Here is a 26,245-nt window from a genome sequence, read left to right as displayed (position 1 = left end):
CGTTCCTGTTACAACCACTGCCAAGCTCAGCAGGAGGGATGGACCCACCAACCATCCCAGGACGTGCTGTATGAATCCTGCTGGCAGCAAACACAAGCTGACCTGCCAGCTGTTTGTTTGTTTCAGCGTTGGGAAGTTTAGCAAACAGAGTTTGCATCTGCCTGCACAGAAATTCCCTCCCTCTTAGTCACAGCAGCTGGGTGTCGCGTCAGGAACCAGGACCTCCACACCGCAAACATCAGCCCTTCCTTCCCCATGCCTCACTTTTTCCTACTGAGAGAGATACAGTAATCACTTGGAAGAGCAACATGATTCATCATAGCACCCTGCGTCTGAGCTGGGCTCTGTGTATGAGATCACACAGAGCTGGACGGAGCTGCAGGGCCTGGTTTAGGCTGGGTCACAGGCAGTTGGTCGTTATCCTTCGATGAACCCCAGCCCTCCTTTTCCCTGCACAGTCCCCCCCCATTGGCGTGTTACAGCCCAACTGCCGCCCGCCCGCAGCCTCGCAGACTCCTCCCAGGAAGTCCCAGCAGCAGATGAAGCATTTCGGGTCCATGGAGAATCCGGCCCGGGCTCTGGGGCCAGGCTTTTGAAGCGTAATGCAGTGCAGTCCAGCTTGATGTAAGTCGGTTTTGCCCCCACTGCCGCCCCTGCTGAGGAGCCAACGCGTGTGTCCTCGTTGGCTGCCGCTGCTGCATCCACCCTGCGCTCCCATTGTGCCCCGTGTCACGGTGGCTGCTGGGGTCCTGTGTCCCCCAGAGCCCTCCCGGAGCAGCCTGGCAGTGTCTGGGCAGCACTGGGGCAGAGGAGGCAGCAGGACAGTGACGGGTCCCTGCGGTGACCTTTCAGCTGCGCCCCGTCCTGCTTGCCCGGCTCTTTGCTGGTAGCCCCCCCCCCATCCCAGATCCTGCCCTCTGCACAGGAACAAGGCAGGTATTGCACAGCCCCAAACAACACTGTGCTACATCCATTGTTTTCCATCAGCCGTGCTGGTTTTTTTTCCCTCCTGGGCAAAGAGATGTTCAACTGGCTGGCGGCTGCTTTGTATTTGTGTTAGAAGTAACATACAGTGCACAGAATGGTCTCATGTCCTGCACGATGGGAAGTGCACCTAAAGATGCAGTTCTGATGCCTTTATCTGTGGGCTGGCCAGCTTCAAACCTGGTGTGGTGTTTATTTATTACTGGGTTGTTTTTTTGTAGCAGGATAAATTAACCTGTAGCTGGTGAAAATAAAAGCGCGTGCATCCTCCAGACTCAGCCCTTTTATCTAAAGCATTAACAAGGCGGTGGTGTTTCAGCTTCAATACCATGTGCTTCAGCAGTGAGGAGGGGACCTGAGGTGAAAGAAAGGTCTGTATTAGGCACAGAAGGGAGAGGAGCAGAAGCTGTGCTTTCCCTTGTGATCCTGCCCTCCCGTGTGCTGCAGGCACAGAGGGCAGTCTGAGTCCTAACTGACATTGCAGTGACAGCACACACAGCAGCTGGGCTGCATTTCCTACCCAGGGTGCAAAAACACAGCTGTGGGTCTGGACTCGCACTGTGTCCCCAGGTACACATTGCCTTTCCTTTCTGCCTGCAGCCCAGGAGTGTTTTTCTCATCCCTTTGCTTTGTGTCTGGGGGAAATGCAGGTCTGTGCTGTGAGACAGCGGGAGCCGTGGCATGATCAGGAGATTGGGACCGTTTCTGCGTCACTTCTTACTGGAGAGGAATTGCAGCGCTGGATACAGCTCGTACTGCAGCGAGGTACTGAATGCCCAGCATGGCTGCCCCTGGCCTGCAGCCCTGTCCTTGGCTCAGTCTGCTGCATGTGGAGCCAAGGAGTGAGCCGTGGCAGTGGCAGTAGATAGGGCATGTCAGGAGAAGTCACACTGCTGTGACCTCCTCTGTAGTTAGTTATTTGCAGGTGGCCCCTTTAAAGGGAACACCTCACAAGCATCAGAGTACACTTTATATGGAGAAAAGCTCCTTGTGGGATTGCCTCACCTGCAGGTGCCTTCTACCAAAGCCTCGTGGGTTGCAAAATATTGGGGAAATGGAATATCAGCATCCTCCTGGAGAAAGAAACTTGCAGAGCAAGGAAATAATGTGCAGTGGGGAGACAGTGTTGTAGGGCAGAGCGTGGCTGCAGCTGCTCAGTCTTCTGCATTTGCAAACCACTGTCCTGCCTGGCTGCTGGGCAAATGGCAACCGGAGGATCATGGTCAATGTGGGGAGCAGAACAAACAGAAATGGATCTGGGGGCTGCATGGCCCTGAGTCTGTGTTGCTCTCCAGCCAGTGGGCAGCCACCCACGGCAGCATCACACGAGCTGGGGGTGGGACAAGGAGACATCAAGGGAAAAAACGTTGCCATTTCCATTTCTGAAAGGCTGAGAGCCTTTCCTCCAAACTGGCAGTTTCTGGACTTATAGCACTTTATTCCTGCTGACCCCGTCACTCTTGCCAGTGCTGTCACATTGTCTGACCTGTGGCCAGCAGCAGCCCCACCGTAACAAATACAGCCCTGGAGCTGTTAATATTTAATCCTCAACTATTTTTTACTTTCCAAGCCACAAATCCTCCAACTCCCACCAAAACCAGCTTGGGGTTAGCACAGGACTCGCTGTCTGTGATACTCAAGGGCTTGTGTAGCAAAGAAAGGGAACAGGGGAGAGGCATGGGGCTCCCCTCTACCCAGGGAGGCAGCGACTCCTGCTCACCCTTGGCCACCTGCCTGGCCCATATGGGAGCACAGAGTCCACCCGCTGCCCTCTGAAACACAGCACTCCTTGCATTCATTTGCAAAGCTCCCCAGCGAGGGCTGGAGTTGCATAAAGAATCCAAAGACTTCAAGGGAAACGTTCTTGGAGCACTTCTCAAAGGCTGGGGCAGCTTTGCAGGAGCAAGCAGGTAAGTGGGAGGTTACTGCAGAGGGGTCCCCGTATCCCCCCATCATCCTGACATGATCCTCTTCATGCACATCCTAGCTCCACATCTCACATCGTGGCTGTTCTCATGCGCCGTGTTTAAATGCATTTTGCTTGCTATGGGAAAGATCATTTTCTTGGCTCAGTGCTTTGCAGATGCACTACTCTTGTCCCCACGCCGGCTTTTCTTGGTGCATTAAACATAATTTGTCTCCAGTTTCCAGTCCCCTCCCTGTCTGGTTTCCTTTTCTCCTGTGCTGCTGAGTTATTAAATTCTACCTCTGCTGCTTTTCATCATCCTTGTGATAAATCCCCCATCAAGGACAGCAGACTTCTCCTGCCGTGCTTATCCAGACAGAAAGAGGCTTTTGCTCTGCACGCTTACCCCTTCTAGCCCCATAACCATGATGCACATGGATGTTGGACACCAAAGAGATTCTTATGTTAGGGGAAAACAGAAACTATTCAAAGCAAAACTCTGAGGTTCAGGGTTATTGGCCTGGCTGTTAGAGCCTGGCTGAGCTCATTTGACCCCATGCTTTATTCCAGCTGGAAACAAGGTGTAAAGCATTGCTAGTGCCCCAGTGAGGGTACCTGGACAGGTGGGTGAGCAGAGGTGGGAGGGCACGTCCCCTTCTCTTGTGGCCCCACTGCCACTGGTGAAAGCTCCAAGCTCTTTTTCTCACTCTTTGCAGGCAAAAATGTCAAGGCCGGTGCAAGCCCGGAGGCTGGAGGGAGTAGATAAGAATATCTGGTGAGTTAAGCTGCTGCTGGGCAGCTCCTGCTTTACCTCGGTGGTCAGTGTGCCTTTAGGCAGCCTAACCTAATGGGCTTTGCTGCACCCAGCATCAAGCTACAAAGCGCTGATGAGATGCTGAGTGTAAGGTGGGCACTGAGTCCATCCAGCCTTCATGGTGTCTGAGTGCTAACGTTTGCAGCCTGAATACCTCTGATCAGAATCAGTATCAGAATTGGTATCTCCTTCAAAAGGATTAAAACCATTCCCAGTGAGATAGTCCCTGGCTCTGTTATAATTAAAACAGGTCTGTTATAATTAAAACAGGTCCCCTGTGCTTGGGGCAGGCAATGAGGGTGGGACAGAAAACAGCCCTGCCATGGAGGCACCTCGCTCCCTGCTGATGGGATGCCAGCAAGCAGAGCTGGTGCCAAAAAGCTGCCCCAGGCTGCCCGGAGCCCTCTGTAAATGCTTATTGTTCTCTTCCTTCCATCTCTCCAGGGTGGAGTTTGTTAAACTGGCTGCCACCTACTCTACAGTGAACCTGGGCCAAGGCTTCCCCGACTTCCCCCCCCCTGAATTTCTGAAGGAGGCATTCAGCAGAGCTGTCAGCGGGGAGAAGCACACGCTGCACCAGTACACACGTGCCTTCGTGCGTGGACAGCCTCCTGCTCGGCGGTACCGCGAGCCTTGCCCATCAGATGGGCCATGAGCAACACGTATCTTGGCTGGGCGTGAGGGCTGGGTACCCCCGGCTGCTGTGGTGGGCAGATGGAAGTGACCTAGATTTGCATTCACAAACATCTTCTTGCAGTAGCTTTCAGCTTTGCCTCTTCTTTCCAGAATCTTGCTTTGCCATTGCAGAGGTCTGGGTGGCAGTTAGTAGTTTCTGAAGTGCCTCTCTGACAGTGCTGGCTGGGCAAGGAGAAGCTGCTCTCATTTAAGAGAAAGGAGAGAATAGTTTCAGGAAGGACCGTGCCCCTGCTCTGCTTCAGGGACACATTGGCTGATGTGGAGGACCAGCAGACGCAGGGTTTATTGCTGAAGCTCCCATGGCACAAGGCACCTGAGCATGCGAGGTGCAGCCATCATGGTTACGCCGTGGTGAAACCAGACCCAGGGCACTTGGCCACCCAGCCCCATCTGAGGGGCTCATTTCTCTTTCAGAAGGCTCCTACCAGCCCCTTCCCACCTGTTCCTCTCACCCTGCAGGGTCACCCACCGCTGGTGAAAATCCTCGCCCAGCTTTTTGGGAAGCTGCTTGGACGAGACCTGGATCCTATGACCAATGTGATGGTGACTGTGGGAGCATACCAGGCCCTTTTCTGCTGCTTCCAGGCTTTCATTGATGAAGGCGATGAGGTAAACCCAGAGCTGGGCTTGTCTTTATGACAAGTGGTGGGAAGAACAATTCAGTGCCCCTGGTAATGCATGTTCTCCATGTTACAGTAATTCAGGGATTGAGATCTGAGCAGGGCCAGGAGGGTGCTGACGTTCCCCATCTCTTCCAGGTGATAATCATTGAGCCCTTTTTCGACTGCTATGAGCCAATGGTGAAAATGGCTGGTGGGACACCTGTGTACATCCCATTGAGGCCGGTGAGTGGGTCAGAGCAGTGCCACTGAGGAGGGAATAGGAGTCGTATCATGGTGAGCAGTGAGAGGAGAGCAGCAAAGCAAGCTGAGATTCTCCTCTGTTCTCTCTAGAAAGCTCCAAAAGAAGGAAAACTGATGTCAAGTGCAGATTGGCAGCTGGACCCGGCCGAACTGGCTTCTAAATTCAGTGAGCAGACAAAAGCCATCGTCCTGAACTCACCCAACAACCCTCTGGGCAAGGTAATGCCTCTGGCTTATGGGGACAGCCCTGAGGGAGCGCTGGGCTGCTCCAGCTCAGCCAGACCCATCTGAGGTGCAGCAGCAATTCCACACGAGGAAGAGGGTTCTGTAGGAGCACTGTGTGCTCAGAGCTGCTCGTGCTGCATCTCAGCTCTGCTCCCTGCCTGCTGCAGGTGTTCAGCCGAGGGGAGCTGGAGCTCATTGCAGACCTGTGTGTGAAGCACGACGCTCTTTGCATCAGCGATGAAGTGTATGAATGGCTGCTGTACGATGGGAAGGAGCACATCCGCATCGGTATGGAGAATAGCGTGGCTGATCCTGGGCTTCTCCTGCGGGTACAGCATCACTGGGCAGCTCCATCCAGGGAAGGAACTGGGAATATAACTGGGGACCTGGCAATAGTAAGGGCTGCCTGCATGTACTTCAATTGCAGTCACCACAGCAGGGCTTAAACTGGAGCTTTGACTTCTAGAAACAGTAAGTTGTGGCTTCACGACATGAGATCTGGAGCCAAGAGCCTTTTGGCTTCAGTGAAACTGGATTTTATCCTCTACAGTGCAAAGCCACAGTTGTCTGGGTGCCTCTAGTTTTAGGACATCCATTTCAGCATGACTTCAGAGCTCTCTTCTTTCTGTCCCTATAACATGCAATTACCCTGTTGAGGGGAAGTAATACTGGCACCTCTGGGACTGGTACATGGGTACAAAACCACTTGATTACAAAGACGTGCTGTTGAGAAATCTGTCCTGCTGCTTGGGATGTGCCTTAGTGCCCACCCAGAGGAAACCAGCACGGCCCAAAGAGTCCATCATGGTTCTGGTGGGCAAAGAGCTCCCACCATGTCATTAACAAGCTCAGCCATGGGCATGGCACAGCCAGCAGCTTTTTTCTTGCTTTATTGCCAGCCAGTTTGCCAGGGATGTGGGAGCGCACAGTGATCATTGGGAGTGCTGGAAAAACCTTCAGTGTCACTGGCTGGAAGGTAAGTTCCCTATGCAGCACCTCATTGCCTCCCCATCCCTGTCCCTTTGCTCTAGGTCACATTGGGCTCTGCACTGCAGAGTTATACACTTCACTTTGAGCCCCAGTGCCACAAAATACCAACACTGCTTTACAACAGCCCTGTCTGGAAAGTGTTACCAAAGCCTGAGGAGGCACCTGATCTTATCACCTGATCTTATCTCCTGATCTTATCAGCTGATCTTATCACCTTCCTCCTCCTCTCCTGGCCATAGGTGGGTTGGACTGTGGGACCCAACCGGCTGCTGCAGCACCTGCGTACCGTGCACCAGAACTCGGTGTACCACTGTGCTACAGCTGCACAGGTAAGGCAGCTCCTTGCAGCCAGCCACACAGACCCCAAACCAGCCTTGGCCATCCATCTTCCCACTGCTTCTTTTCCCTTCACAGGATGCTGTGGCTCAGGGTTTCCAGAGGGAGCTTGAGCACTATGGGAAACCAGACAGCTACTTTGTCCAACTGCCCAGGGAGCTGCAGCAGAAGAGAGATCAGCTAATCCGGAGCTTGGTTGCAGTGGGAATGAAGCCCATCATCCCTGAGGGCACCTACTTCTTGGTGGCAGACATCTCTGAGTTCAGTGAGTCCCAATGTTACTTGGGAAGGGTAGAGCAAGGGGGTCAGAGCTACTAAGGACAGGAGCCTGCACAAACACCATCCAAAGAGAGGAGGGACCACACATTTGAGCTCCCAGAGGCTGTGGGTTTGGGGTGAGGCGCCCAACCACAGCCTCTGTGCTGCTCCTCCTGCAGAATCCGAAGTCCCTGATGTCCCCAACTCCGACGAGCCCTACGACTCCAGATTTGCAAAGTGGATGGTCAAGAACAAGGTAAATTTACCTGCTCCTCTTTCACTGTGGTGACTGTGGGTTCGTGCCCTCACAAGGAGCCAGCAGCAGCAACAGCATCCTCGTCTGGGCTTGGTTTTAGGGTCACAGCCATGGTGCCAGGATGCTCTCCCATCCCACGTGTATGTCCAGCAGCCTGGAGCTGGGGGACATTTGGGATCTGTCAGGCTTCAACTCTGTCAGCATGAGCAGAGCACCAAGGGCATCTGTGAGCCCAGCTGTGAGACCCATGAGCAACAGGCCGCAGTTTCACCCATGGCAGTTCCATAACTCCCCATTTTCCCCTCCCCAGGGTCTGGCAGCCATCCCACTCTCAGCATTCTACTGTGGGGCCCACAAGGACAACTACAACAGTTTCATCCGGTTCTGCTTTGCCAAGGTGAGACACGTGGCCGGCCTGCACCCCTCAGGTTTGGCTGTGCCCGCATCGAATGAAACACAGAGCAAGAATTGGGGTTTCTTTTTGTACAAACAAGTGTAGTGGGGGGGGAGACCTGGATGAAGGCCACAAACTGAACTCACGGTGTTGATGTAGGAGGACGCCACACTGAAGGCAGCAGACGACATACTGCAAAGATGGAAGCTGGAGAAAGCTGCTCCCTGAAGGCACTGCGGGGGGATCCAGGCTGCCCATGGCTGCACTTCTTCCTTCTTTTACTGTGCTGCAAACTTTGCTACATGCTGATTTTTGTGCTTTCAGCCACGTTTTCTGTCAGCTGTGTGGGTACGAGGTCTGCCAGGCCCAGGGCTGGAGGACACAGCTTTCACTGTGATGCAATTGCAAGCAGTGAGCCTCCGTATGCACTGCTGCCAGCCAGCGTTTTTGCTTCGTGTTTTAAAGACTTTGCTCGTCAGTTCTGAGTTGTGTCCATCAGGACACGAGGGTAAGGATGGCTCAGCAACCGTCTGCCCTCAGGAAATAGGTCTTTAAATAGAGCTTGGCTGTAGCCAGACCTTCCCTGTGCATCCACACGTAGTTGATGCCTGGCAGCATCCCCTGGGCTGCAGAGCAGAACTGCAGCCTCTGATGGGCACTTGCAGCTGGGAGGGAGGGCTGGTGGGACATTGCAGCAGGTGGTTCTTGCATCATTCTTCATTTCAGGCTGGATAAAAGCACAGGACATGATCATCAATCGTGCTGGAGTTATGCACAGTGTGAGATAAATATCTGCGACTGTTAAATTATTAAAGTTGAATTAATTGAGGAGTAAATGTGTCTGTAATTATGGGACTCCCAGAGAGCTGCCACCATCCCCCGGGTAACATCCGCACTACGGCAGCAGAGCTGGGCCGGAGCAGCTCAGCACTGTCCGGTCACCCATCCGCCCATAGAACGCACCGCACCCGGCTGAGCTCGCCAAGCCGCGCGGTGGATTTAACACCGCCACTGCACCGCCCTCTGCCCAGCCATTGGTTCACGTGACACCGGATCCGGCCTACCTTGGGCGGGAACCGGCGCCCTCGGACCAATCACAGCAGCCGAGGGGCGGGGCCAGAGAACGTGCGGGGAGAAGATGGCGGACGGCGGCGAGGCGAAGCGGCCGAAAGGCGTGCAGGTGGGCGGGGGGCGGCTGCCGTGCCTATGGCTGCCGTGCCTATGGCTGCCGTGCCTATGGCTGCCGTGCCTATGGCTGCCTTGGGGAGCACGGGGATGACAGCCGCTGTGCCCGCAGGTTGAAGACAGGAAGGTGAACTGGCGGCGCTGGAAGCAGGAGAGTAAGGCCGAGGGCCGCTCGGGGTCGAGGAGGGGAGTGGAGCTGTGGGGGTCCCAGCGGGACCCGGTGCTGCCGGTCCTGAGCGCTCTCGGCCCTGCCCTTAACCGGAGCGGCCTCGTGTCCGTGCCAGGGAAAGCAGAGAAGAAGAAATGGAAGGAGCTGAACCTGCTGAAGAAGCTGGAAAAGCAGCGGGTGCGGGAGATGGCCGAGAAACAGGCTGAGGAGGAGCAGCAGCAGCGGGAGGATAAAGGTGCAGCTGCTGGGGGGGCTGAGCTTGGAAGCGTCCGTAAGTGCCATAAAGCCGCGGCCTTACTGAGCGCCCTCCGTCCCCAGGGCGGCACTACACGCTGAGCGTGGCCCTGCCGGGCTCCATCCTGAACAACGCGCAGTCGCTGGAGCTGCGGACGTACCTGGCCGGGCAGATCGCTCGAGCGTGTGCCATCTTCTGCGTGGATGAGATCGTGGTGTTCGACGAGCACGGAGAGGATGCAAAGTACGGATGAGCTGTTCTGGTCTGCAGGAAGCTGCTCTGCGCTGCTTCGGTCTTAGCTGAGAGCAGGAAAGAAATGTCGGTATCCTAAGCAAGCGCTCCTAACACGAGGGTTACAGGGCCCTCTGGGGGCAAAGATGGTCACTTACCTGTGCTGGGACATGGGGAAGATGGAGATGCTTTGAAGGAATGACACCTGTTCCTTCAGCTTCTCATCTGGACCTGTGCCTCTGTTCACTGGCCAAAATCCAACTGCCAGGTTGTGTCAAAAAACCAGATACATAAAGACTAAAAGTGACAACAACAAGAACAAAACTGAGTAAGATCTTTGACTTGGAGAGTTCCAAATAGAACTTGTTAATAGTTTCGACCTCTGGAGCAGCCCATTTATTTCTGTAGAGGTTGATGGTAGAGGGAGGTCTTCTGTAGACCTGACCCTTTGGGGCTGTGCAGTCTGGTGCTGAGTTCAGCCCGTTTTCTCTCCTTCAGGAGCGTGGAAGGAGAATTTGAAGGAATTGGGAAGAGAGGCAAAGCTTGCGTGCAGCTGGCTCGGATCCTGCAGTACTTGGAGTGCCCTCAGTAAGTCCCCTGTGATCAGATCGTGCAGAACTGAAATGGTAGCAGCTGATGGTTTGCGGGCATCTCTCATGCTGGAGGCTCTGAGAGCAGAGAGAATGATTTGCAGGAACACAGGATCCGATCGCTTCATGTGCGGTTTAACTGGAAGAACAGGAGGGACTTGGGGGAGCTAAGCATGATTTTCTCTGTCCTTGACTCCTTTTCAATTTGAACGAAGCTTGAAGTGACAATTTTCATATTTGAACCTTCTCTAATAACAGGTACCTGAGGAAATCATTTTTTCCAAAACACGGGGATCTGCAGTTTGCAGGTAATAATTCAGTTCTCTCTGTCCCAAGCTGTTGACTCCCCCCTCTGTGAGCTCTGGCTTGCGTGTAATGCGCAGAACTTAAAGCCTTTTCCTGACCACGCAGCACAGGTGAGATGCTGTGCTCCACTGGAGAAGAAAGGGAGGAGGTAGCAGAGCAACTTACTTACACTTATAGTCCATGTTCTGTCCTCAGCTGTTGCTTTCCTGTGCACTGTTGCAGGGCTCCTCAACCCCCTGGACAGCCCCCACCACATGCGGGTGGATGAGGATTCGGAGTACCGAGAAGGTGTGGTGTTAGACCGGCCGTGTAAGCCAGGCAGAGGCTCGTTTGTCAACTGTGGGATGAAGAAGGTATGGAAGCGTGCAACCTGCAGATCCCAAAACAACTTACCCTGGCACTCTGTCCTGTTTGAAACAGGTGCAGTGGCTTTTAGGTACTGCTGGGTTTCTTAGTGCCCTGCTTCATAGCAGGTTGGGATGTGGTTTAATGCTGTTGCTGTCTTGTTCATGGCTGATAAGGGTTGTTCATGGCTTTCCAAGTCCTGGCAGGCCCAATCCAGCTCATTACTGCTTTGTGCTGAGGTTTGAACCTCTGAGCAGCAAAATAAGTCTCAGGCTGATGACTGTGAACTCACTCAGCACAGACCCTGATTGCAAAGCTCTAGGCTCTTTCTTCTCCCAACGTTCCTCGGTACCTCCAGGCTAACGCTGCTGGTGACTGTCTCTGCAGGAGGTACAGATTGACAAACAGCTGAAGCCTGGTCTGCGTGTTACTGTGCGCCTGCAGGAACCACAGAATCCAGGTAATTACTGCTCCGTTAGCATCTGTGAACTCAGCTCTGGCTGCAGTTGGTCCTTCTGTGTGAGCCTTCAGATTACTAATGTTTGAGGATGCTCCGCTGTGTTCCCTTTACTACACACACAGTTTAGTAACACCCTCACTGCAGCTCCTACTTTAGTGCCTTAACACAGGAGAAACCTCAGGATGTGGCTGGTCAAATTCAGCTCTTATCAGGTGATCATTGGGGTTGTTCATCTCCTCGCTTCCCTTTCAGAAACTAAAGTACGAAAAGGCACCGTGGTTTCCTCACACCACCCTCGCACGGTGTCCGGTCTGTACTGGGGTTACAGCGTCCGCCTCGCCTCCTGCCTGAGTAAGTGCTGTGCCCAGAGGGGTTCTTTGCTTTTTACTGTGTGAAAGGATCTTAATCCCACGTGGGCACAATCGCAGGCCAACTGGGTACAATTTTGCTGCTTAACATTCTCATTTTGTCTCCAAATGGGTGACTGCCAGCCAGCAGTGCAGCTAATGGCCACATAGCTCAGATCTGAGTGCTCAAACTACAGGTGTGAGTTGCCCCATTCATCCTCCAGTACGCTGCCCTCTATCCCCACATTACCACAGCTCTAAACATCCACGTTGTGGCAACACAGACAAGAGCTGGTTATCTCCATTTCTGTGATAACCGCCTCCCACTTGTCCACGTCAAAGCCCATGGTGACATCAGAGCTCAAAAGCCCCGCAAAATCCTTTTCTGCTGTCTTCTGATAGAAAGAAAATTGTAAGCCATTCGTCAAGGAATGGTTCTCAGTACCTGCTGAGCTTTAGGTGCTGCAGTTGGGTGCCAGGAGACTCCTGCAGCAAGGGAATTAAGCAGAGAAAGGGATCATTCTTCATCTAGAAGGTGCATTAGTGGCACTGGAAAGCAATCATTGCTGCTGCTACCACTCGCCTGTGAAGTATCTGAACTGCCCAAAAGGCAGCAGGGGTGAGAGGACCGCTGTGATAACCACATTCTGTTTGTTTGCCAGGTGCTGTCTTTTCAGAATGCCCATTCAAGGAAGGCTATGATCTCTCTATTGGGACCTCAGAGCGGGGTAGCCCCGTGGACCAGGTCACCCTCCCCTCCTTTAGGTCTGTATCCAAGTGAAAAGGAGGTGTTTGCACAAAGCCAATTCTTAATCTGCTTTAAGGTTCAAGTCACACGAGATGCTCCCCTATGTAAATCTTTTAACATCTACATGGGAGTGGGCATAAGAGCCATTCTCCCCTCTCACTCTGTCCCTGTGCTCTCCCATAGGCACATCCTTGTCGTATTTGGAGGTCTTCAGGGCTTGGAAGCTGGGGTCGATGCAGACCCAAACCTGGAAGTCACTGACCCGAGCACCTTGTTTGACTTCTACCTCAACACCTGTCCCAGCCAAGGCAGCCGAACCATCCGGACAGAGGTAATGCAGGGGCTGACAGCACAGGAGGTGCAGTGCCTGCATGCACAGAACATCTGTCTGTCGGGGACACACAGCCAACCACGATGTTCCCCACAGCGATGCCTCAGCCAAGAGCTGCTGGTTTGCCCAGCAGGCAGCTGAGTGCAGCAGTTCTGACTGAGCTTTGGTCTGTTCCAGGAAGCGCTGCTCATCTCCTTGTCAGCACTGAGACCTCACATTGATGAGGCTGCAAAGACTCCCACTGACAGCTGAGAGAAGGAAAACCACTGACCCTGTCGTCTGCTTTGGACTGCCTCTGGGAATAGCCTGTTGCTATTCAAACACAGAGAATCACTCCAGGAACCAGCCCTGGGGAAGCTGAAGACACAAAGTGACTAAAGTTGACACCACTGCTCAACCAAGTCTCCAGCATCTCTGGACCATTCGGCTGCAACATCCAACTAAAAGCTGGTCAGCAAACTGACCGTCAGCAATTCAGATGCCTTGGGTAGAGAATAAAACAGTACCAAACCTCTGCTTCCTTCAAAGTCCTCATGGTTTGTGTAAGAGATGAGCAGTCAGCATCCAGGTAGCTGACTGCATCCAGGTAGCTCACATTCTCAGTGCTCCTGCAGCAATGCGGCCCTCAAGCTTCAAAAGTAATAATTTAATCCTTGTGTCAAGCACGTCTTCCTGTCACACTGTTAGTCTGACTCCCCAGCTCCCCCTCAACTCAAAGGCTTCATCCTTCCCAAGGCAGGAAGAGCTGGAGCTGCCTTTATCTCGACAGGAAGGGGGAAGAATGTTCAAAGGCTTTGGCAAGAGCAGATAAGAAAGTGACCAATCCTTGGTGCTTTCAAAGCTTTACTGCTAAAAACATTCCGTGAAAATCATAAGCAGAAACGCAAGGACCTTTCATTCCTCTCACAGTACCAGCCTGCTCCCATCCTTCCCTCTAAGTACAGAAATTAACGTCCCTTTGTGTAATAACACAAAGGGAGCGATCACAGTAACACCCACGGTACTGCAGCTTAGGGGCAAAGTGCAGAGCACAAGGACCCATCAAGGACTCTGCAGCCTTCCCTACAGCCCGTCCTTGGGACACGCTTCACTGTGTTTCACTGTTACATGAAACTGGGGAAGGGATGGAGAGAAACACGGCTCTCTTATTTCTCACACCTTAAAACACACAAGGGAACATTCTGTGGGCTGCCACTGCTACCTGGATCTGGTTGGTCAGAGTTCAACGCTTGTTTCCAGCTGTGATGGCTTTCAAGCTGCTTGTTCTCTTCAAGATGTTTGGGACAAAGAGGAGCCCTGATGCTCGCTCAATGCTCTCGATGGGAACCAGGAACCGTTCAAGCGGGATTTTCTCATCCACGGGGCTGTTGGGCATCACGTAGGAGCGCAACTCAATTTCTCCGCTCTCCTTTTCCAGGATGAGCACCTTGAAGAAATGGGTGGGGACGGCCACGTTGTTCTTCCCAATCACCTGGTACTTGACGTACATCTTCCCGTCAGCCTCCATCCTGCACCAAGAGCAACATCCAATGTTACTTCCTACACTGGTGCCACTTCCACCCTCCTTAGCTCTTTAATCGCACTCCTCTGCAAGCCCCCCCACAGCATGACATCTGTAGTGCAGATGTAACAAATGATGCTGTAACAGAGGCTGGGGGACATGGGAAAGGTGAGCTCACATGGCTTCTGCTCCTCCCAGACCCCTCCTTCACCATCTCCCCTTTTCCATTAGGACAGAAAAGGCTGTTCAGAGAATCAGCTTATCAAACTGCTCTTAACACTCCCATATAAATATCATTGCAGGGAACGTTGTGCTCTAAGTGGACAAACAGTCCATTAAATGAAACCTCAGAGCTTTATTCTGCAGGGAGGTGTGCAGTTTAATCTGTTCATTTAATGCCCTACCAATCCAGTACTGCTCACGACTAAAAACTGCAAACCAAAGTGACTGGGCTCTTGTGCATCTCAGGAAACGCACCCTTTGTACTCCCCAAATAATTGATTAAGAAACACTGTAAATAATCCCAGTGCTAAAAAAACACCCTTCTGCAGAAACCTACAGCTGCAGAAACCTACAGCCTGCTGCTCTCACCTGGGGGTCTGGGCTGTTCACTCCTGGTTTGGGGCAGCTGGGAGCTGCAGCCCTCAGCCTGCTTTTACCTTCCCAGCACAACACATCCTCACTGCGGTCCCACCTGGCTCCTCGTGTTTACCTGGGCAGGTAAAGAGGTCCCGTGCAGACATAGACGTTCTTGTTGTTCCTCGCCAAACTTCTGCTGTATTTCTCAAGGTTATTCCAGGCATTTTGGTTTAAGTGAGGCACCTAAAACACAGAGATGGTGACCCGGACACTTCCTTATTGCTCAGTTATTCTAACACATCTCTAACACTCCCGGAGCGCTCAGGGCGCTGTGAGATGAGCTGACCCCCACCCTGGAGGCCACGCACTGGTTTGAACGTGCAGGAACAGAACCCGAGTGCAATGAGCGATGTGTGCCTGCCCAGCACCCAGCCCTACCTGGGGAGCAACATTGCTGAGGTAGAAGGTGTCCCGCATGGCCTTCTGGCTCCACTTGTGGTTGGCGGCAGCAGCCAGGTGGCCGCGATCGAAGCCGCTGCCCCGGTAGTCGGCGTTGGTGGCGCGGTGATATTCGTGCACCGAATCGTCCTCCTGGAAGTCGCAGCCGGAGCGCTCCGAGGTTCCGCTCAGCGTCTCCCGGTTGAGCTGCTCGATGACCCAGAGCGCGCTGCGGCTCCGCGGGTCGTAGCACAGCACGTAGGACTCGCGGCTCCGCAGCTGCGCCAACCCGGGCAGGCCGTACTTGGTCAGCTCGGTCCGCACCGCCTCGGTGTGGGCTGGAGGTCCCGAGGCCGCCGCCACCACCGGCACCACGGGCAGGCGGCACAGCAGCCCCTCTGCCACCTCCGTGCCCGCAGCGCCGCGCTGCCAGCGGGCGGTCAGCGCAGCACCCAGCCCTGCGCCCAGAGCCAGCGAGGCACCGGGCAGCAGCCAGCGGCCCCACAGCATGGCCCCGGACCGGCCCCGAACACAGACCGGCCCCGGACACGGACTCGGACACGGACTCGAACACGGACCCGAGCACAGACCGGCCCAGCACGGCCCCTTCCTGCTGCAGAGCCGCTCTCTTCCGGCACAGACCATCGCCCTTTTAAAGGGCTCCACGCACCTACGGAAGCACAGCCTGTAGCAGTGTGCAAAGAAACCATTTTATTTGGACAACTCAAGAACAGCATTAAATGAGAGACACGGAGGGGTCTCATAAAGGGGCTCGCGGGATAAAGTACAAAAGGAAAGAGCATTAGTTAAGCAGGCAGTGCTGCAGGCCCCGCACTGACTGCCGCAGCCATGGGGCAGCAGAGCCGGCCCAGCTCGGGAAGGCTGAGCTGCACCCCGAGCTGAGAGGCTGCACGCAGCTGCCTGCTGAGCTAAAGGAGCTTTATAAAAATAGTGTTTAAAAAGAAGCATAAAAGTAGTCTCAAAGTGATGAAGTGTTTCTCTCTTGACCCTGTTCTGGCAATTCTTTCCAGCCAAGGTAAAAAACGAAAACAAAAATAAGTGTTAATTCTGATGCACCACCCAGTGAGCTGCTCACCTGCTGGGAAAGGAAGAACACAGAGCGATGGGACCTGATCTCTGACACGAGGAAAAAAACCCTCTGCTTTCCCAGTGAATCCCCAAACCAACTTCTGGCCTCCAGCCCTCGCTGCCCAAGGATGAACAACTGTTAGGTCACACAACTCACAACCTGCGCTCCGTGTGACCATCACGGCCTCCATCCCCACCATCCTTTCCTTTCCACCTCCTCACCAAAGCCAAACTTCCAGACGTCCAGGCTACAGGAAGGGGAAGGCAGCAGCCCTCCTGCAGAAGCAGGAGCTGTTTGGGCACATTAGCAAGGAACGACCACAGCTTCCTGAACTCAAAAAAAGGAAAGTCAAGTCATCATCACCAACAGCTTTTGAGGAATGAAGGCATGGAAACTAATGAGGAGATTCAGAAGCTGGTGACAGGACTTCTCCTCCCCTCCATCTTTGCTCTTAATGAAGCCTCAGAAGAATGAACACGACCGCAAAGCGCAGCAGCTCCTTCAAAGCCCTTAACAGCAGCAGCATAAAGTCCTACCACACAGGAGGGGCTGAGGAGAGACATACAGCAGCTCTTCGTGTGGGATTCAGCCTGCTGGGGTGCATCACAGTTGTTATGAGTTCTCCCCACAGAATGAACCGCTTGAGCAGCCGCAGGCCCACCTGGATAAAGCTGCAGAACAGATCCCACAAAACCCCTCCAGCAGCCAAAGCTCCCATCCCACTGCAAAATCCTTTTCAAAGTGCTCCCCATCACCCTCCCCAAAGAGAACAGCACAATATAAGCCCTGTGACACCTTGAAAGGAGGAGGTGGTGTGACACCACAGTGCTGCAGGAGCATCCACGTGCTGGGATCCTCCCGCAGCAGCCGAGTCATTGTAAGAATTGTGGTTGTTCAGAGTGGGAACCCTCACTGATGCTCACCCAGCAGAGAGAAAACACAAAGGAAGCACTTCTACAGGGACGCAGCATGAGGAAACTGCCTGGAACACGTGAGAGCTCCAGCATTACTTGGGGAAATAAAGTGTTTCAGAGGACACCATCCCTTTCATTTTGCTTGGACCCTGCCCTATAGGAAGGATTGCAGCAGAGGGAGATGCTGTTAGCCATAGGTACTGATTACATTGTTCTTGTTCCATCACTGCAGTGACACTGGCTGCACCAGCATCTTCCATACAGGCAGACTTTGCTTGGGATTGCTAAAAAGAAGAGAGGTGCGTGTACCAAGCCACCCTCCTATCCAGCCTTACAAAGTGATAGCAGTCTGCAAAGAGGCGGCCTTCCCTGAAGGAAGCAACACAGGTAGAACAGCTGAAGGCTGACAACACAACACCCCTCTCCTTAGGAACACTGAGACCATCAGCAGCTTAAGCAGATGACTGACCTTTAACAAATCAATACCCATAAATACTGAAAACTGCAGTGCTGAACAGCTGCACAGAAATGAGCCGGTGCAGCACAGGAGGATGAAGCATCGTGGATTAGTGTTCACTCAAGAGCTCCTGCACAACCCAAGCACCCGGGTGCTGGCAGTTTCTCTCCTTGAGGCTTTTGGTTTCTGATCAGCTCGACACAACTGGCAGGTTATCGGTTCTCAATGCCCACCTGAGCCTGTAGTGCTGTATTGAAATGCAGCAGTTCTGCCCTCAGGAGGGACAAGTGTCCAACTCACAACTGTTACTCCAGTAGCACTGGTGCACAGAAATGTGGATTAGGAGTCAGCTAATGACTGAAATGCTTATATGCCCACTGGATTACATCATGAAAGGCCTCTTGCTTGTAGGTCAGACCTGTAATGTGTCTGCTCCAGGCAAGAAGTGCTATTGACAATATCAAGATTACCATGACCAAAGCTTATGCAGGGTAATATCTGCAAGCCACTGAGGCAGGAAGCCCCTGCACTGTGCCTGTGTAAGTCCTTCAGTAGTGCTGTCTTCATGCATCTAGATGCCCGTTTCTCGTGTTTCAGAATCCTGATTGCAGCTAGATATGCTCCAGTTCGAGCCAGGAAAGCAGCCTGAGGCCCTGGCCTCCCTGCAGCAATGAACTCCTGCTCTAAGGCTTAGCGTAATAAGGCTTGACTTCAAACTACACTCATAGATGAAAACCATCACAGCCTGCTTTCGAGGAGATCTCTGTAAGGCAATGCAGGCAGTTTCAGTGCACAAAGCTGCCGGCTGTTATCACATCTTCCCATCACAGTTCCTCGAGGTCTTTCTCATGAGAAGGGGTCCAAACTGCTGGATGCCAGGTGACATGCACCAGAAGCTGACACAGCCTTCTTTCTTCGCACGCCCCAGGGACAGCTCAGTGCAGGTACGAGGGAGAAGAATCCAGAAGCTACTTGAATAGCAGAACGTGTGACTTCCTTGGGATACATTCTGTTCACAGGAGAAAGATCCTTCTACACTCACCCACCCCTTGAGGGATATGCAGACAGGTGGTTTCTTTCTCCACATAAAGTCATTAAAAAAGATACAAAGAACTGCTTTTGGCAGCACAGAGGCATTTGAGAGTTGAAAAATCTGGAGTGCAGGACCCGAGCAGATGGGAAGTAATCAGTCCTTGACCTAATAAATAGAGAAGGAAGTCTCCGAGGTGGCCAGTAGCCCAAATGCAAAACCTGAAGTCCTGCAGAGATCCCTAGGAGTTTCAATGCACCACACGGGGCCATCTCCTAAGATCCTCTGCCATACAGTTTCTCCGACACCTTTAGTCAGGCTCGTGGACTATTTGGAATCCTGAAGTTCCTTGGCCTTCTTCAAAATCAGGTGAACATCAGATATAGGATAATCCTATAGTAAAGAAATTAAGTGTGAGTTCCAACTTAGCATTTGACATCGCTCCACCTACACAGGGCAAACCTTGACAGCAGCACTGTTAGCCCACCAGAACACTGTTCAGTTCAGTTACCCCCTTAACAGTTTCCTGTTCTGTAACTGATCAAGCCCCCCAGTGCCCTTCAAGAAGCTTCTATTAACTTATCCTCCGATGATAGCAGGCCAACTGACTGCACAAGATCTTCATGCCAGGGGGCCTTATCAAAGCCAGCACCCCATACAGCCTGAAGCAAGAACTGGCAGAGTCAGAGATATCCTGCTGTTCAGTGCAGGTGTTTCCAACCTTGAGCCCTCACAGATCTCAGAAACAAAAGCCTCTACCCAACAAACGTAACACTGTGTGTTTCAGAGCTTCGATGGAAAATGCTTAGTTTTTTTTTGCAAACCAAAGAATGTCATAAGCCAGCAGTCTACAACAATGTCTCTGTAAGCCAGGAAGGGTGCAGGAGCAAAAGGCTGTGTGTCAATGGTAGTGCTGGGCTCCAGACAGCAGCACTGTGCCCTGCCAGCATAAGACCAGAGAAGGAACATCACTGATCCCCTTGCTATTGGAGCACTTGAAAAGGGAAGGAAAAGAAACACATACAGTGCTAGGAATGAGGAACAGAGAGCATACAGTCACATTCTGGATGTGAAAATGAAAGCCCAGTTAACGGCACAGGGAGCAGACACCACCGCCAAGGTTAAAGCAGCCAGCAATGCCAAGTGAGCTCAGTTTCCCAGCAGTGATGGGGACCACAGCACACGAAGATTTATACTTCCAGTAATTAGTATATTGTATGACCAACATTAAGATTTCTGCACGCAGCCATCAGAAACCTGGCACGTCTCCACAGTAAGACATGCCCATAGCACAATCCCCTCTCACAGTACTATTTGAAGGTTCTTTATGCTGCAATCTATGCCTGCAATAGTTAATCCTTACCTGTAGCAGCCTCATGTTCAGAGTGAAGTCTCCTTCCAGCAATTGATCCCGGATTAGTCTGAAAGATGGAAATTATTCCAGCTACTTTCAACTCTTTACAAAGGAGCTTCAAAAAATGGACCACAGCGTGCTTGTACAGAGACTTCTGAGAACACTTCTACTTACCACGGTGACAAAGGACTGTGACCTATTCATCAGATGCATTAACACACGACTATAGAAGGTTCCTAGACCTACGGGTTTCACTGAAGGAGGGGAAGATAAGAGCTCAACGGCCATCTCCATACTTACGTCAACATGGCACAACACACGAGAAGCAGAAAATCGAAGCGCTTATCGTCAGCAAAGAGGGAGTCCCAGATCCGGATGACATCTGGCAGCAGGAACTCCTGGGATAAGAGCAGCGTCAGCCAGCGGAAGGCGAAGAACTGGGGCTTGATGTTCTGCTCTTGCTGTCAGACACGTACCAGACAGAGAATGAATACATGCTCCCAGCCCACCCCACATAAGAGATGCAGCCCTCATTTCCCTCCCTGTTTCCACCCTGAAATAGCTCTATGCTGCCAACCCATGCTGGAACAGCAGCAAATCCACCACCTCCAATGAGGGCTTTCACATTTTTGTGACTGAGAAAGATCTTCAATGCAACCACATTCCACGTCTACAAAGAAAACCCTCCTCTAAGTCAGGAATAAAGGAAGTTTTCCTTCCTCAAGGCACTGTGTTATTTCAGTTAAACATGCAGAGTAATTTTAACTTCCCATCTGAACACCACTTTATCTGCAGAGCCACGGCCTCCACTCCAGCAAAGGCACCGTTTTTCCAGCATTTCCTCCCCTTTCTCTGCATTGATCAAAGCTTTACCATTCACAGAAACAAAAGATGGAGCAGAGTTTGCACTGACAATCAATGAGACACTACAAGCACCTCCAGCCTGTAGGTTTCCTGTTGTCTTTTTAACTATCAAATCCAAGAGAGCTTTAAGCACAGTCCAAAAAGCTCAGGATCCTGAGGACATTCCTGGAGATCAGTTTCTGCACGGCCAAGGCCATTTCCTGCCAGCCAAACAGTAAGTCGTTTATTTTCTCCCCCTTAAATCAGTCTTCAGCCCACGCTGTGGGTTGTGTCACTGCGCTGACAGATCGATCACCTTTTGGATTACTGAATACATCTCGTCTTTTCTAAATACGAAACATCTCCAAACAATCTGCTGAAGGCTGCAGTAACAAGGACAGCTTCCCTTTCCAGATTCACCTTGGACTTCCACATCAAACAGGCTACAAGACCTACCGGGGTTTGCTGCCTGATATTCTACGACATCCACAGCAATCCATTATCCACAATGGGAGGAAAACGGTACAATTACATGAGCAGGATTTTGCAGCTTTTCAGCTTGCTTCTGCAGGGAGATTTGTTGATGTTTTTGATGACAAACTCCAAGGAACTTTAAGGCAAAACTTGTGTTTCCATCTCCAGTTCGAATCCAGGTGACCAGGGCTGGTAGCCAAGTCACAGCTGGCAGCTACAGTTTGCACTCACAGGGGAGGAAAGCTCTGCTGCATCAGCTCGCTCCAGGCTTACTCCAAGGAGAGCTTGTTTCAGCTTACAGATAAGGCAGCCCCTACATCCTGCTGGCAAAGGCCTTCCCACAACTCCTCAACCTCTCTATTCAAGCCCAGGAACAGCTGAACAAAGTTGGCTGACATTTGAATCCTCCCTCCCCCACATTCCAGACACAACTAAGAGAAACACCCAGCACCTCACCAGCTTCAAATACAGCTCCACATCCTTTTCCTTCAGGGTGGAATAGACCTTCTCCATTTTGTAGGTTATACCACACTGAGAATCATCCAAGCTCTTAATGAAGTTGTCCCGAATTTCAGCCATTAGGTTGGTAAAGCAGAAAAATGTGTCAGCTTCAGCGTGTTCTGGGGGGATTAAAGAAGGAAGTGAATGGAAGCACAGAGAAAGCGTCACTGTCAGAGGCACACAGAGCTGCTCTGGGCTGATAACCTCATTGCAGTCGTGCATCTCACAAGACTTTGGCTGCATAAAGAGCCGCTGCAATGCAGGCCCTGTGTGCACACTGAGGTCGTCGTGACATTTATCTATGGCCCACAGAACACCTGGTCCTGCTGCCATGAGCACACAGCCACAAAGCTTTGAAGTGGGAGCAACGCAGAACTCCCATTCCATTCTTCTTCTTACCCCACCCTTTCTGTTGTCCTTGTTAATTAAAAACAAAACACACGCACAAAACAGAAACGAAGCAACAGAACAAAGAAAACAACCCCGCCATAGCCCACACAGGAGTATTTTTAGCACAAGAAGCAAGAAAGTACTTCTATGGGGATTTCAGGTTTCAGTCAGGAAGAGCAACTTGGATTCAAACAAAACAGAAAGTCCCCAAATCTCCACTCCTGATGCCCTCAGCACTCACAGCCCATCCAGTCTCTGTCAGCCTGCTGTGCTCCCAGAAATGCACATTTCTTGCTGCACTTATTGGTTTTGGGGAGGTTTGTTTGTTTATTTCCTCATCAATCAAAACTGAATTGCTCAGAGTCTCCACCCTGAAACACTCCTTCACACAGAGAGCATGCGGAGCAACAGCCCCTACCCAGCATCCCCAAGAGCCTCTCACCTTTCCACTCGCTGTTAGGATCTGTAGCAAAGGTGTAGTAAAGGGGCCCCACTATTTCATTCATCCCCTGAACGTAGGCTATCCCGGGGTTCAGCTTGGCATAGATGAAAAGGATTCGCTCCACCACTTCCCAGTGAGCTTCACAGCCATTGGGCAGAACTTCGTACTCACTCAGAGAGTTAGGAGATGATTTAAGAGGGGAGCTCACCTGAAGAGCAAGGCAAGACTAGAGCTGATGAACAAAGCAGTCTGTGCTGCAACAGAGAGTTCCCCTGAACCGCTGCACCACCTGACCCCATGCAGTAAGAAAACACAGCAGTGCCGCTTCTTTGTAATGCAGGAAAAGGGGACAGACTGCAGCCAGCCACCTTCCCCAGCACCCAGTGTGTAGCACTTAATGATCAAACACCCAAAGAGGAAAAAAGACAACACACATTTCAGCCATTCCCCAGCTCTTTCCCCAGTTACAGTTTGAGGAGATCCAGCTCTGGAAGACTCTATCAATTCAGCTTCAGCAAATTAAGCTTTCAGTGCTTTGTTCCCATGCAGGAAGGCACATCTCAGGCATAACACACCTTCCTGGACCTTGGGAAACAATAACCCTTACCATTACACATACCTATGGCTCCTGCCAGCTCTCCAGCTGGTTCTCTAAAGCTGTCTGGACACCAAATATCTGCTGCTGCACTCACATAATTCCATCACACAAGCACAAAACCCCGAGAGCCCCCATCAGCCCTTATCATGGAGCACGCCATGCCCCACGGGCAGCCCACACCTGGACCTCACATTTGTAACCCCGCTGCGGTTCCGTGCCACCGTCTGTGACTTCAGCGTGGTCTGCTCCACCCGCTTACGCAGCGTCTCAAACTCATTTTGGGGGTCCAGGATTAAGAGGCAGGGGTAGTCGGTTGGGCGTTGGAAGAATGCCATGTCGGGGTACAGCCTCCTGGGGTGGATGCAGAAGGAAATCAAGCATAAGAAGGAAGTACGTGCCCCACGCTAAATAGAAAGCTCAGTTTAATATTAAACTCGATTTTCAAGGTACAAAGTATTAAGCAAAGCACTCAGGATCAGAAACCTGAGTCATTACACCATACGCACCTGACGTCTTTGTCTATCTGGAGGAGAACTTCATTATCCTTGAAGTAAGTGTTCCACCGGCTGTCTGGGTTTGGATTGAGGGGCTAAAGAAACAACAAGACAAAAACAAGCATCCTTCAGTAAATGCACACCTATGTACCTTTCCTGCTGGAGGCCAGAACCAGCACAGGGCCCAATCCTTCTGGCACTACACTTAGTGCTGCTTCTTCACACAGCACAGTGTAGGAAGCAGATCAGAACTTGCAAAGCAAGAGACCACGTAGATTCACTGAAGTTAGAAACCAGCATCTCCAATCCCTTTCCATATCCTTCTTCATGACTTAAGTTCCCAAACCAAGCATCCTGTCCTCTACAAAGATTCTCAACTGCAGCTCCAGCCCACACAAAGGAGGTGCTTGCACCCAGCCTACATGTTAAGGCAACACACGAGTGTGGTGGGGATGGGCATCTCAACCCTGAGAAGGCTGATTAAGCACATCCAGTGTGCAAAAAGGAGATGCATTATTAATGCAAACAACCTGTCCCCTATCTGACCAGTTTTCTATTATGCCAAGGTTAGCTTTCTTTCCTCCAGATCAAGATCCGCACAAAGTTAATAATCATCTGACAGAAGAAAACACCATAAAAGGAACATTCCAAGAGATCCAAAGATCACTGCAAGCTGCCAGCGCACGGGATGTTACAGACATAGTTTTACAGCAGCAGAACATTAACGTTCAGGATAAGCCGTGGAAGCAGCTGTAGCATTTACAGTCCTTATCTTCAGTTATATCATCCCCTGCCTTGACACAAAGTTAGCAGTATTTTCAAAGCAGAAAGAGATGCAATAAACAGTCAATCAATAATAATTGAAGAACTCATTCACCAACAAACTGGAAATAAATCAGCCTTCTGCTGCAGTTCGGCTGCACCCTCCTGCCTTTCAGAACAGCCCGTTCCCAGCCTATGCACAGATACAGCACACCAGGAGAGTGTCCCTTTGCTGGAGGGACCCCTGGTGACCCCCTGCCCTTCCCCAGCACTCACAGGCCGCACAGCCCCAAAGCAGGAGGGAAGAGACACGTGCAGCTGCACACAGCTCCCTGCCCAGCTACCATTGCTTTGCCAGTAACTCAGGGGCTAAAGGCTGCTCAGACACACAGGGCTGGCACCCAGGCTTGGCCCCTACTGCCAGCACCAGGCCAAGAGCAGGAGGGGAGTGCAGGCTACAGAACCACAGCTCCCAGCTATAGGGAATTCCCTGCGACGCAAAGGTTAGCAGCACTTACATGATCCTCTAAGGTCACGTCTTCCCTTGAGACACCGAGGTTGGCTTTGGCGATCCCAGGCTGAATAATCATTTCTTTTAGGAACTGGGAATACAGCTCCCTTAAGGAGGGAAACGAAGCAGATAACATCAGTGTAAGCGCTCGGCCTGAGTTCACACAGACAGCCCTGCACCCCCCACTCAGCCTACATCTCATCTTCTATTGAGTCGAGTTGGAATCCGCTGACCCCAAGAACAGCAGAGCAATTCCTCTTAAGAAGGTACTTAATTATTTAAGGCACTTCTGCACAGATCCCATCAAAAGGAGCCAGCAGAGCCGTCCTCACCTCTGCTTCTTCAGCAAGGAGCTCCATAGGGCCCTCTCTAAGGGGAGGTAGTTGAGCAGGATCTGAACGGGACACAAACAGGCGTTAAGGGGCTGAGGACGCCCAGCGCTTTGCCGCCCGGGGACCGCAACGCAGCGAAGCCGAGCGGGTCACACACGGACAGCACGGACAGCCCGACCGGCACGTGTCGAACCGCACGGACTGACGCGGATTCAGCGCGTTCTGCACCGCCGTTCTGGGGTGTTTTTATGGCCGTTACACGCCCCAAAGCCCCGCCGGAGCAGCAGCACCCGCAGCAGCACACGCACCTTCCAGCAGAGGCAGCGCAGCCCTCCGTCAAACGGGATTCCTGCGGGACAGCACAGGCCGTCATTGCCGGGAACGGCTCAGCCCCGTTCGGGGCCGCCGCGCTGAAGTTCGGGGATGGAGCAGACGGGGCGGCCGCGGCGCTCCCCGGCCCCCCCCGCCCCACTCACCGCTGAAGCAGAGATCGCGAAGTTTGCCCAGAGCCACCGTGGGTTCGCCGAGCACCTCCTGGAAATCCGCGATCCTGAGGGGAAGCGGCGGCCGTTAAATGCGAGCGGTCAGCGCCCCGCGCCCCCCCCGGCCCCGCACCCACCTGCTCCGGTGCAGCCGCGACATGGCGGCCCGACCCCGCGCGCCGCGCAACCGGCTCCGGCTGGAAACGCCGCGCCCGCGGGGGGCGCTAAGCCCCGCCCCGCCCGCCCACCGCCCCGCCCACCGCCGCCGGCCCCGCCCACTTCGCCTCTCCCGGGGCGGCCGTGAGCGCCGCTCGTGTCCCGTGACGTCGGTGCCGCCGCACCTCGTGGCGTCCCGGTGTCCGGCCCGCGGGGAGCAGCGGGACC

At 52.6% G+C, this 26,245-nt stretch overlaps 4 protein-coding genes across 5 annotated transcripts; 2 read left to right on the top strand and 2 right to left on the bottom strand.

Annotated features, from left to right (window-relative positions):
• The first annotated feature begins 516 nt into the window (after positions 1 to 516).
• Positions 517 to 8,555, top strand: KYAT1 (kynurenine aminotransferase 1). 2 transcript variants are annotated; one of them, XM_072352665.1, is made up of 14 exons: positions 517 to 624; positions 1,635 to 1,749; positions 3,607 to 3,665; positions 4,149 to 4,299; positions 4,860 to 5,009; positions 5,159 to 5,245; positions 5,354 to 5,482; positions 5,656 to 5,776; positions 6,388 to 6,464; positions 6,718 to 6,807; positions 6,893 to 7,079; positions 7,252 to 7,328; positions 7,639 to 7,725; positions 7,882 to 8,555. In XM_072352665.1, the coding sequence occupies exons 2-14, from the start codon at positions 1,666 to 1,668 to the stop codon at positions 7,948 to 7,950; spliced, it is 1,368 nt and encodes a 455-aa protein (XP_072208766.1). In that variant the 5' UTR covers positions 517 to 624; positions 1,635 to 1,665; the 3' UTR covers positions 7,951 to 8,555. The 2 variants fall into 2 exon arrangements, with proteins under 2 accessions (XP_072208766.1, XP_072208767.1); XM_072352666.1 differs by lacking the exons at positions 517 to 624; positions 1,635 to 1,749; positions 3,607 to 3,665 and having other exon boundaries at positions 4,197 to 4,325; positions 7,882 to 8,554.
• A 275-nt stretch (positions 8,556 to 8,830) lies between these two features.
• On the top strand, positions 8,831 to 13,183 carry SPOUT1 (SPOUT domain containing methyltransferase 1). Its single transcript, XM_072352667.1, has 12 exons — positions 8,831 to 8,902; positions 9,020 to 9,062; positions 9,192 to 9,311; positions 9,395 to 9,554; positions 10,041 to 10,130; positions 10,391 to 10,440; positions 10,661 to 10,791; positions 11,171 to 11,243; positions 11,496 to 11,594; positions 12,253 to 12,355; positions 12,522 to 12,669; positions 12,847 to 13,183. The coding sequence occupies exons 1-12, from the start codon at positions 8,861 to 8,863 to the stop codon at positions 12,919 to 12,921; spliced, it is 1,134 nt and encodes a 377-aa protein (XP_072208768.1). The 5' UTR covers positions 8,831 to 8,860; the 3' UTR covers positions 12,922 to 13,183.
• Positions 13,184 to 13,497: 314 nt separating this feature from the next.
• On the bottom strand, positions 13,498 to 15,760 carry ENDOG (endonuclease G). The gene is made up of 3 exons (XM_072352668.1): positions 15,188 to 15,760; positions 14,883 to 14,992; positions 13,498 to 14,177 (listed from the first exon to the last, which is right to left on the bottom strand). Exons 1-3 carry the CDS (start codon positions 15,695 to 15,697, stop codon positions 13,892 to 13,894), a joined length of 906 nt encoding a protein of 301 aa, XP_072208769.1. The 5' UTR covers positions 15,698 to 15,760; the 3' UTR covers positions 13,498 to 13,891.
• Positions 15,761 to 15,876: 116 nt separating this feature from the next.
• On the bottom strand, positions 15,877 to 26,079 carry TBC1D13 (TBC1 domain family member 13). Its single transcript, XM_072353112.1, has 12 exons — positions 25,999 to 26,079; positions 25,856 to 25,929; positions 25,688 to 25,728; positions 25,380 to 25,441; positions 25,055 to 25,154; positions 23,787 to 23,869; positions 23,472 to 23,631; positions 22,683 to 22,890; positions 21,806 to 21,969; positions 20,333 to 20,493; positions 20,042 to 20,099; positions 15,877 to 19,071 (listed from the first exon to the last, which is right to left on the bottom strand). The coding sequence occupies exons 1-12, from the start codon at positions 26,019 to 26,021 to the stop codon at positions 19,006 to 19,008; spliced, it is 1,200 nt and encodes a 399-aa protein (XP_072209213.1). The 5' UTR covers positions 26,022 to 26,079; the 3' UTR covers positions 15,877 to 19,005.
• Between the last annotated feature and the right edge of the window lie 166 nt (positions 26,080 to 26,245).

This window comes from Excalfactoria chinensis, chromosome 18 (assembly GCF_039878825.1).
Source record: "Excalfactoria chinensis isolate bCotChi1 chromosome 18, bCotChi1.hap2, whole genome shotgun sequence".
Classification (NCBI taxonomy): Eukaryota; Metazoa; Chordata; class Aves; order Galliformes; family Phasianidae; genus Excalfactoria; species Excalfactoria chinensis.
Note: the sequence above shows the minus strand (reverse complement) of the source record. Positions and strands in the feature narration are given on the sequence as shown.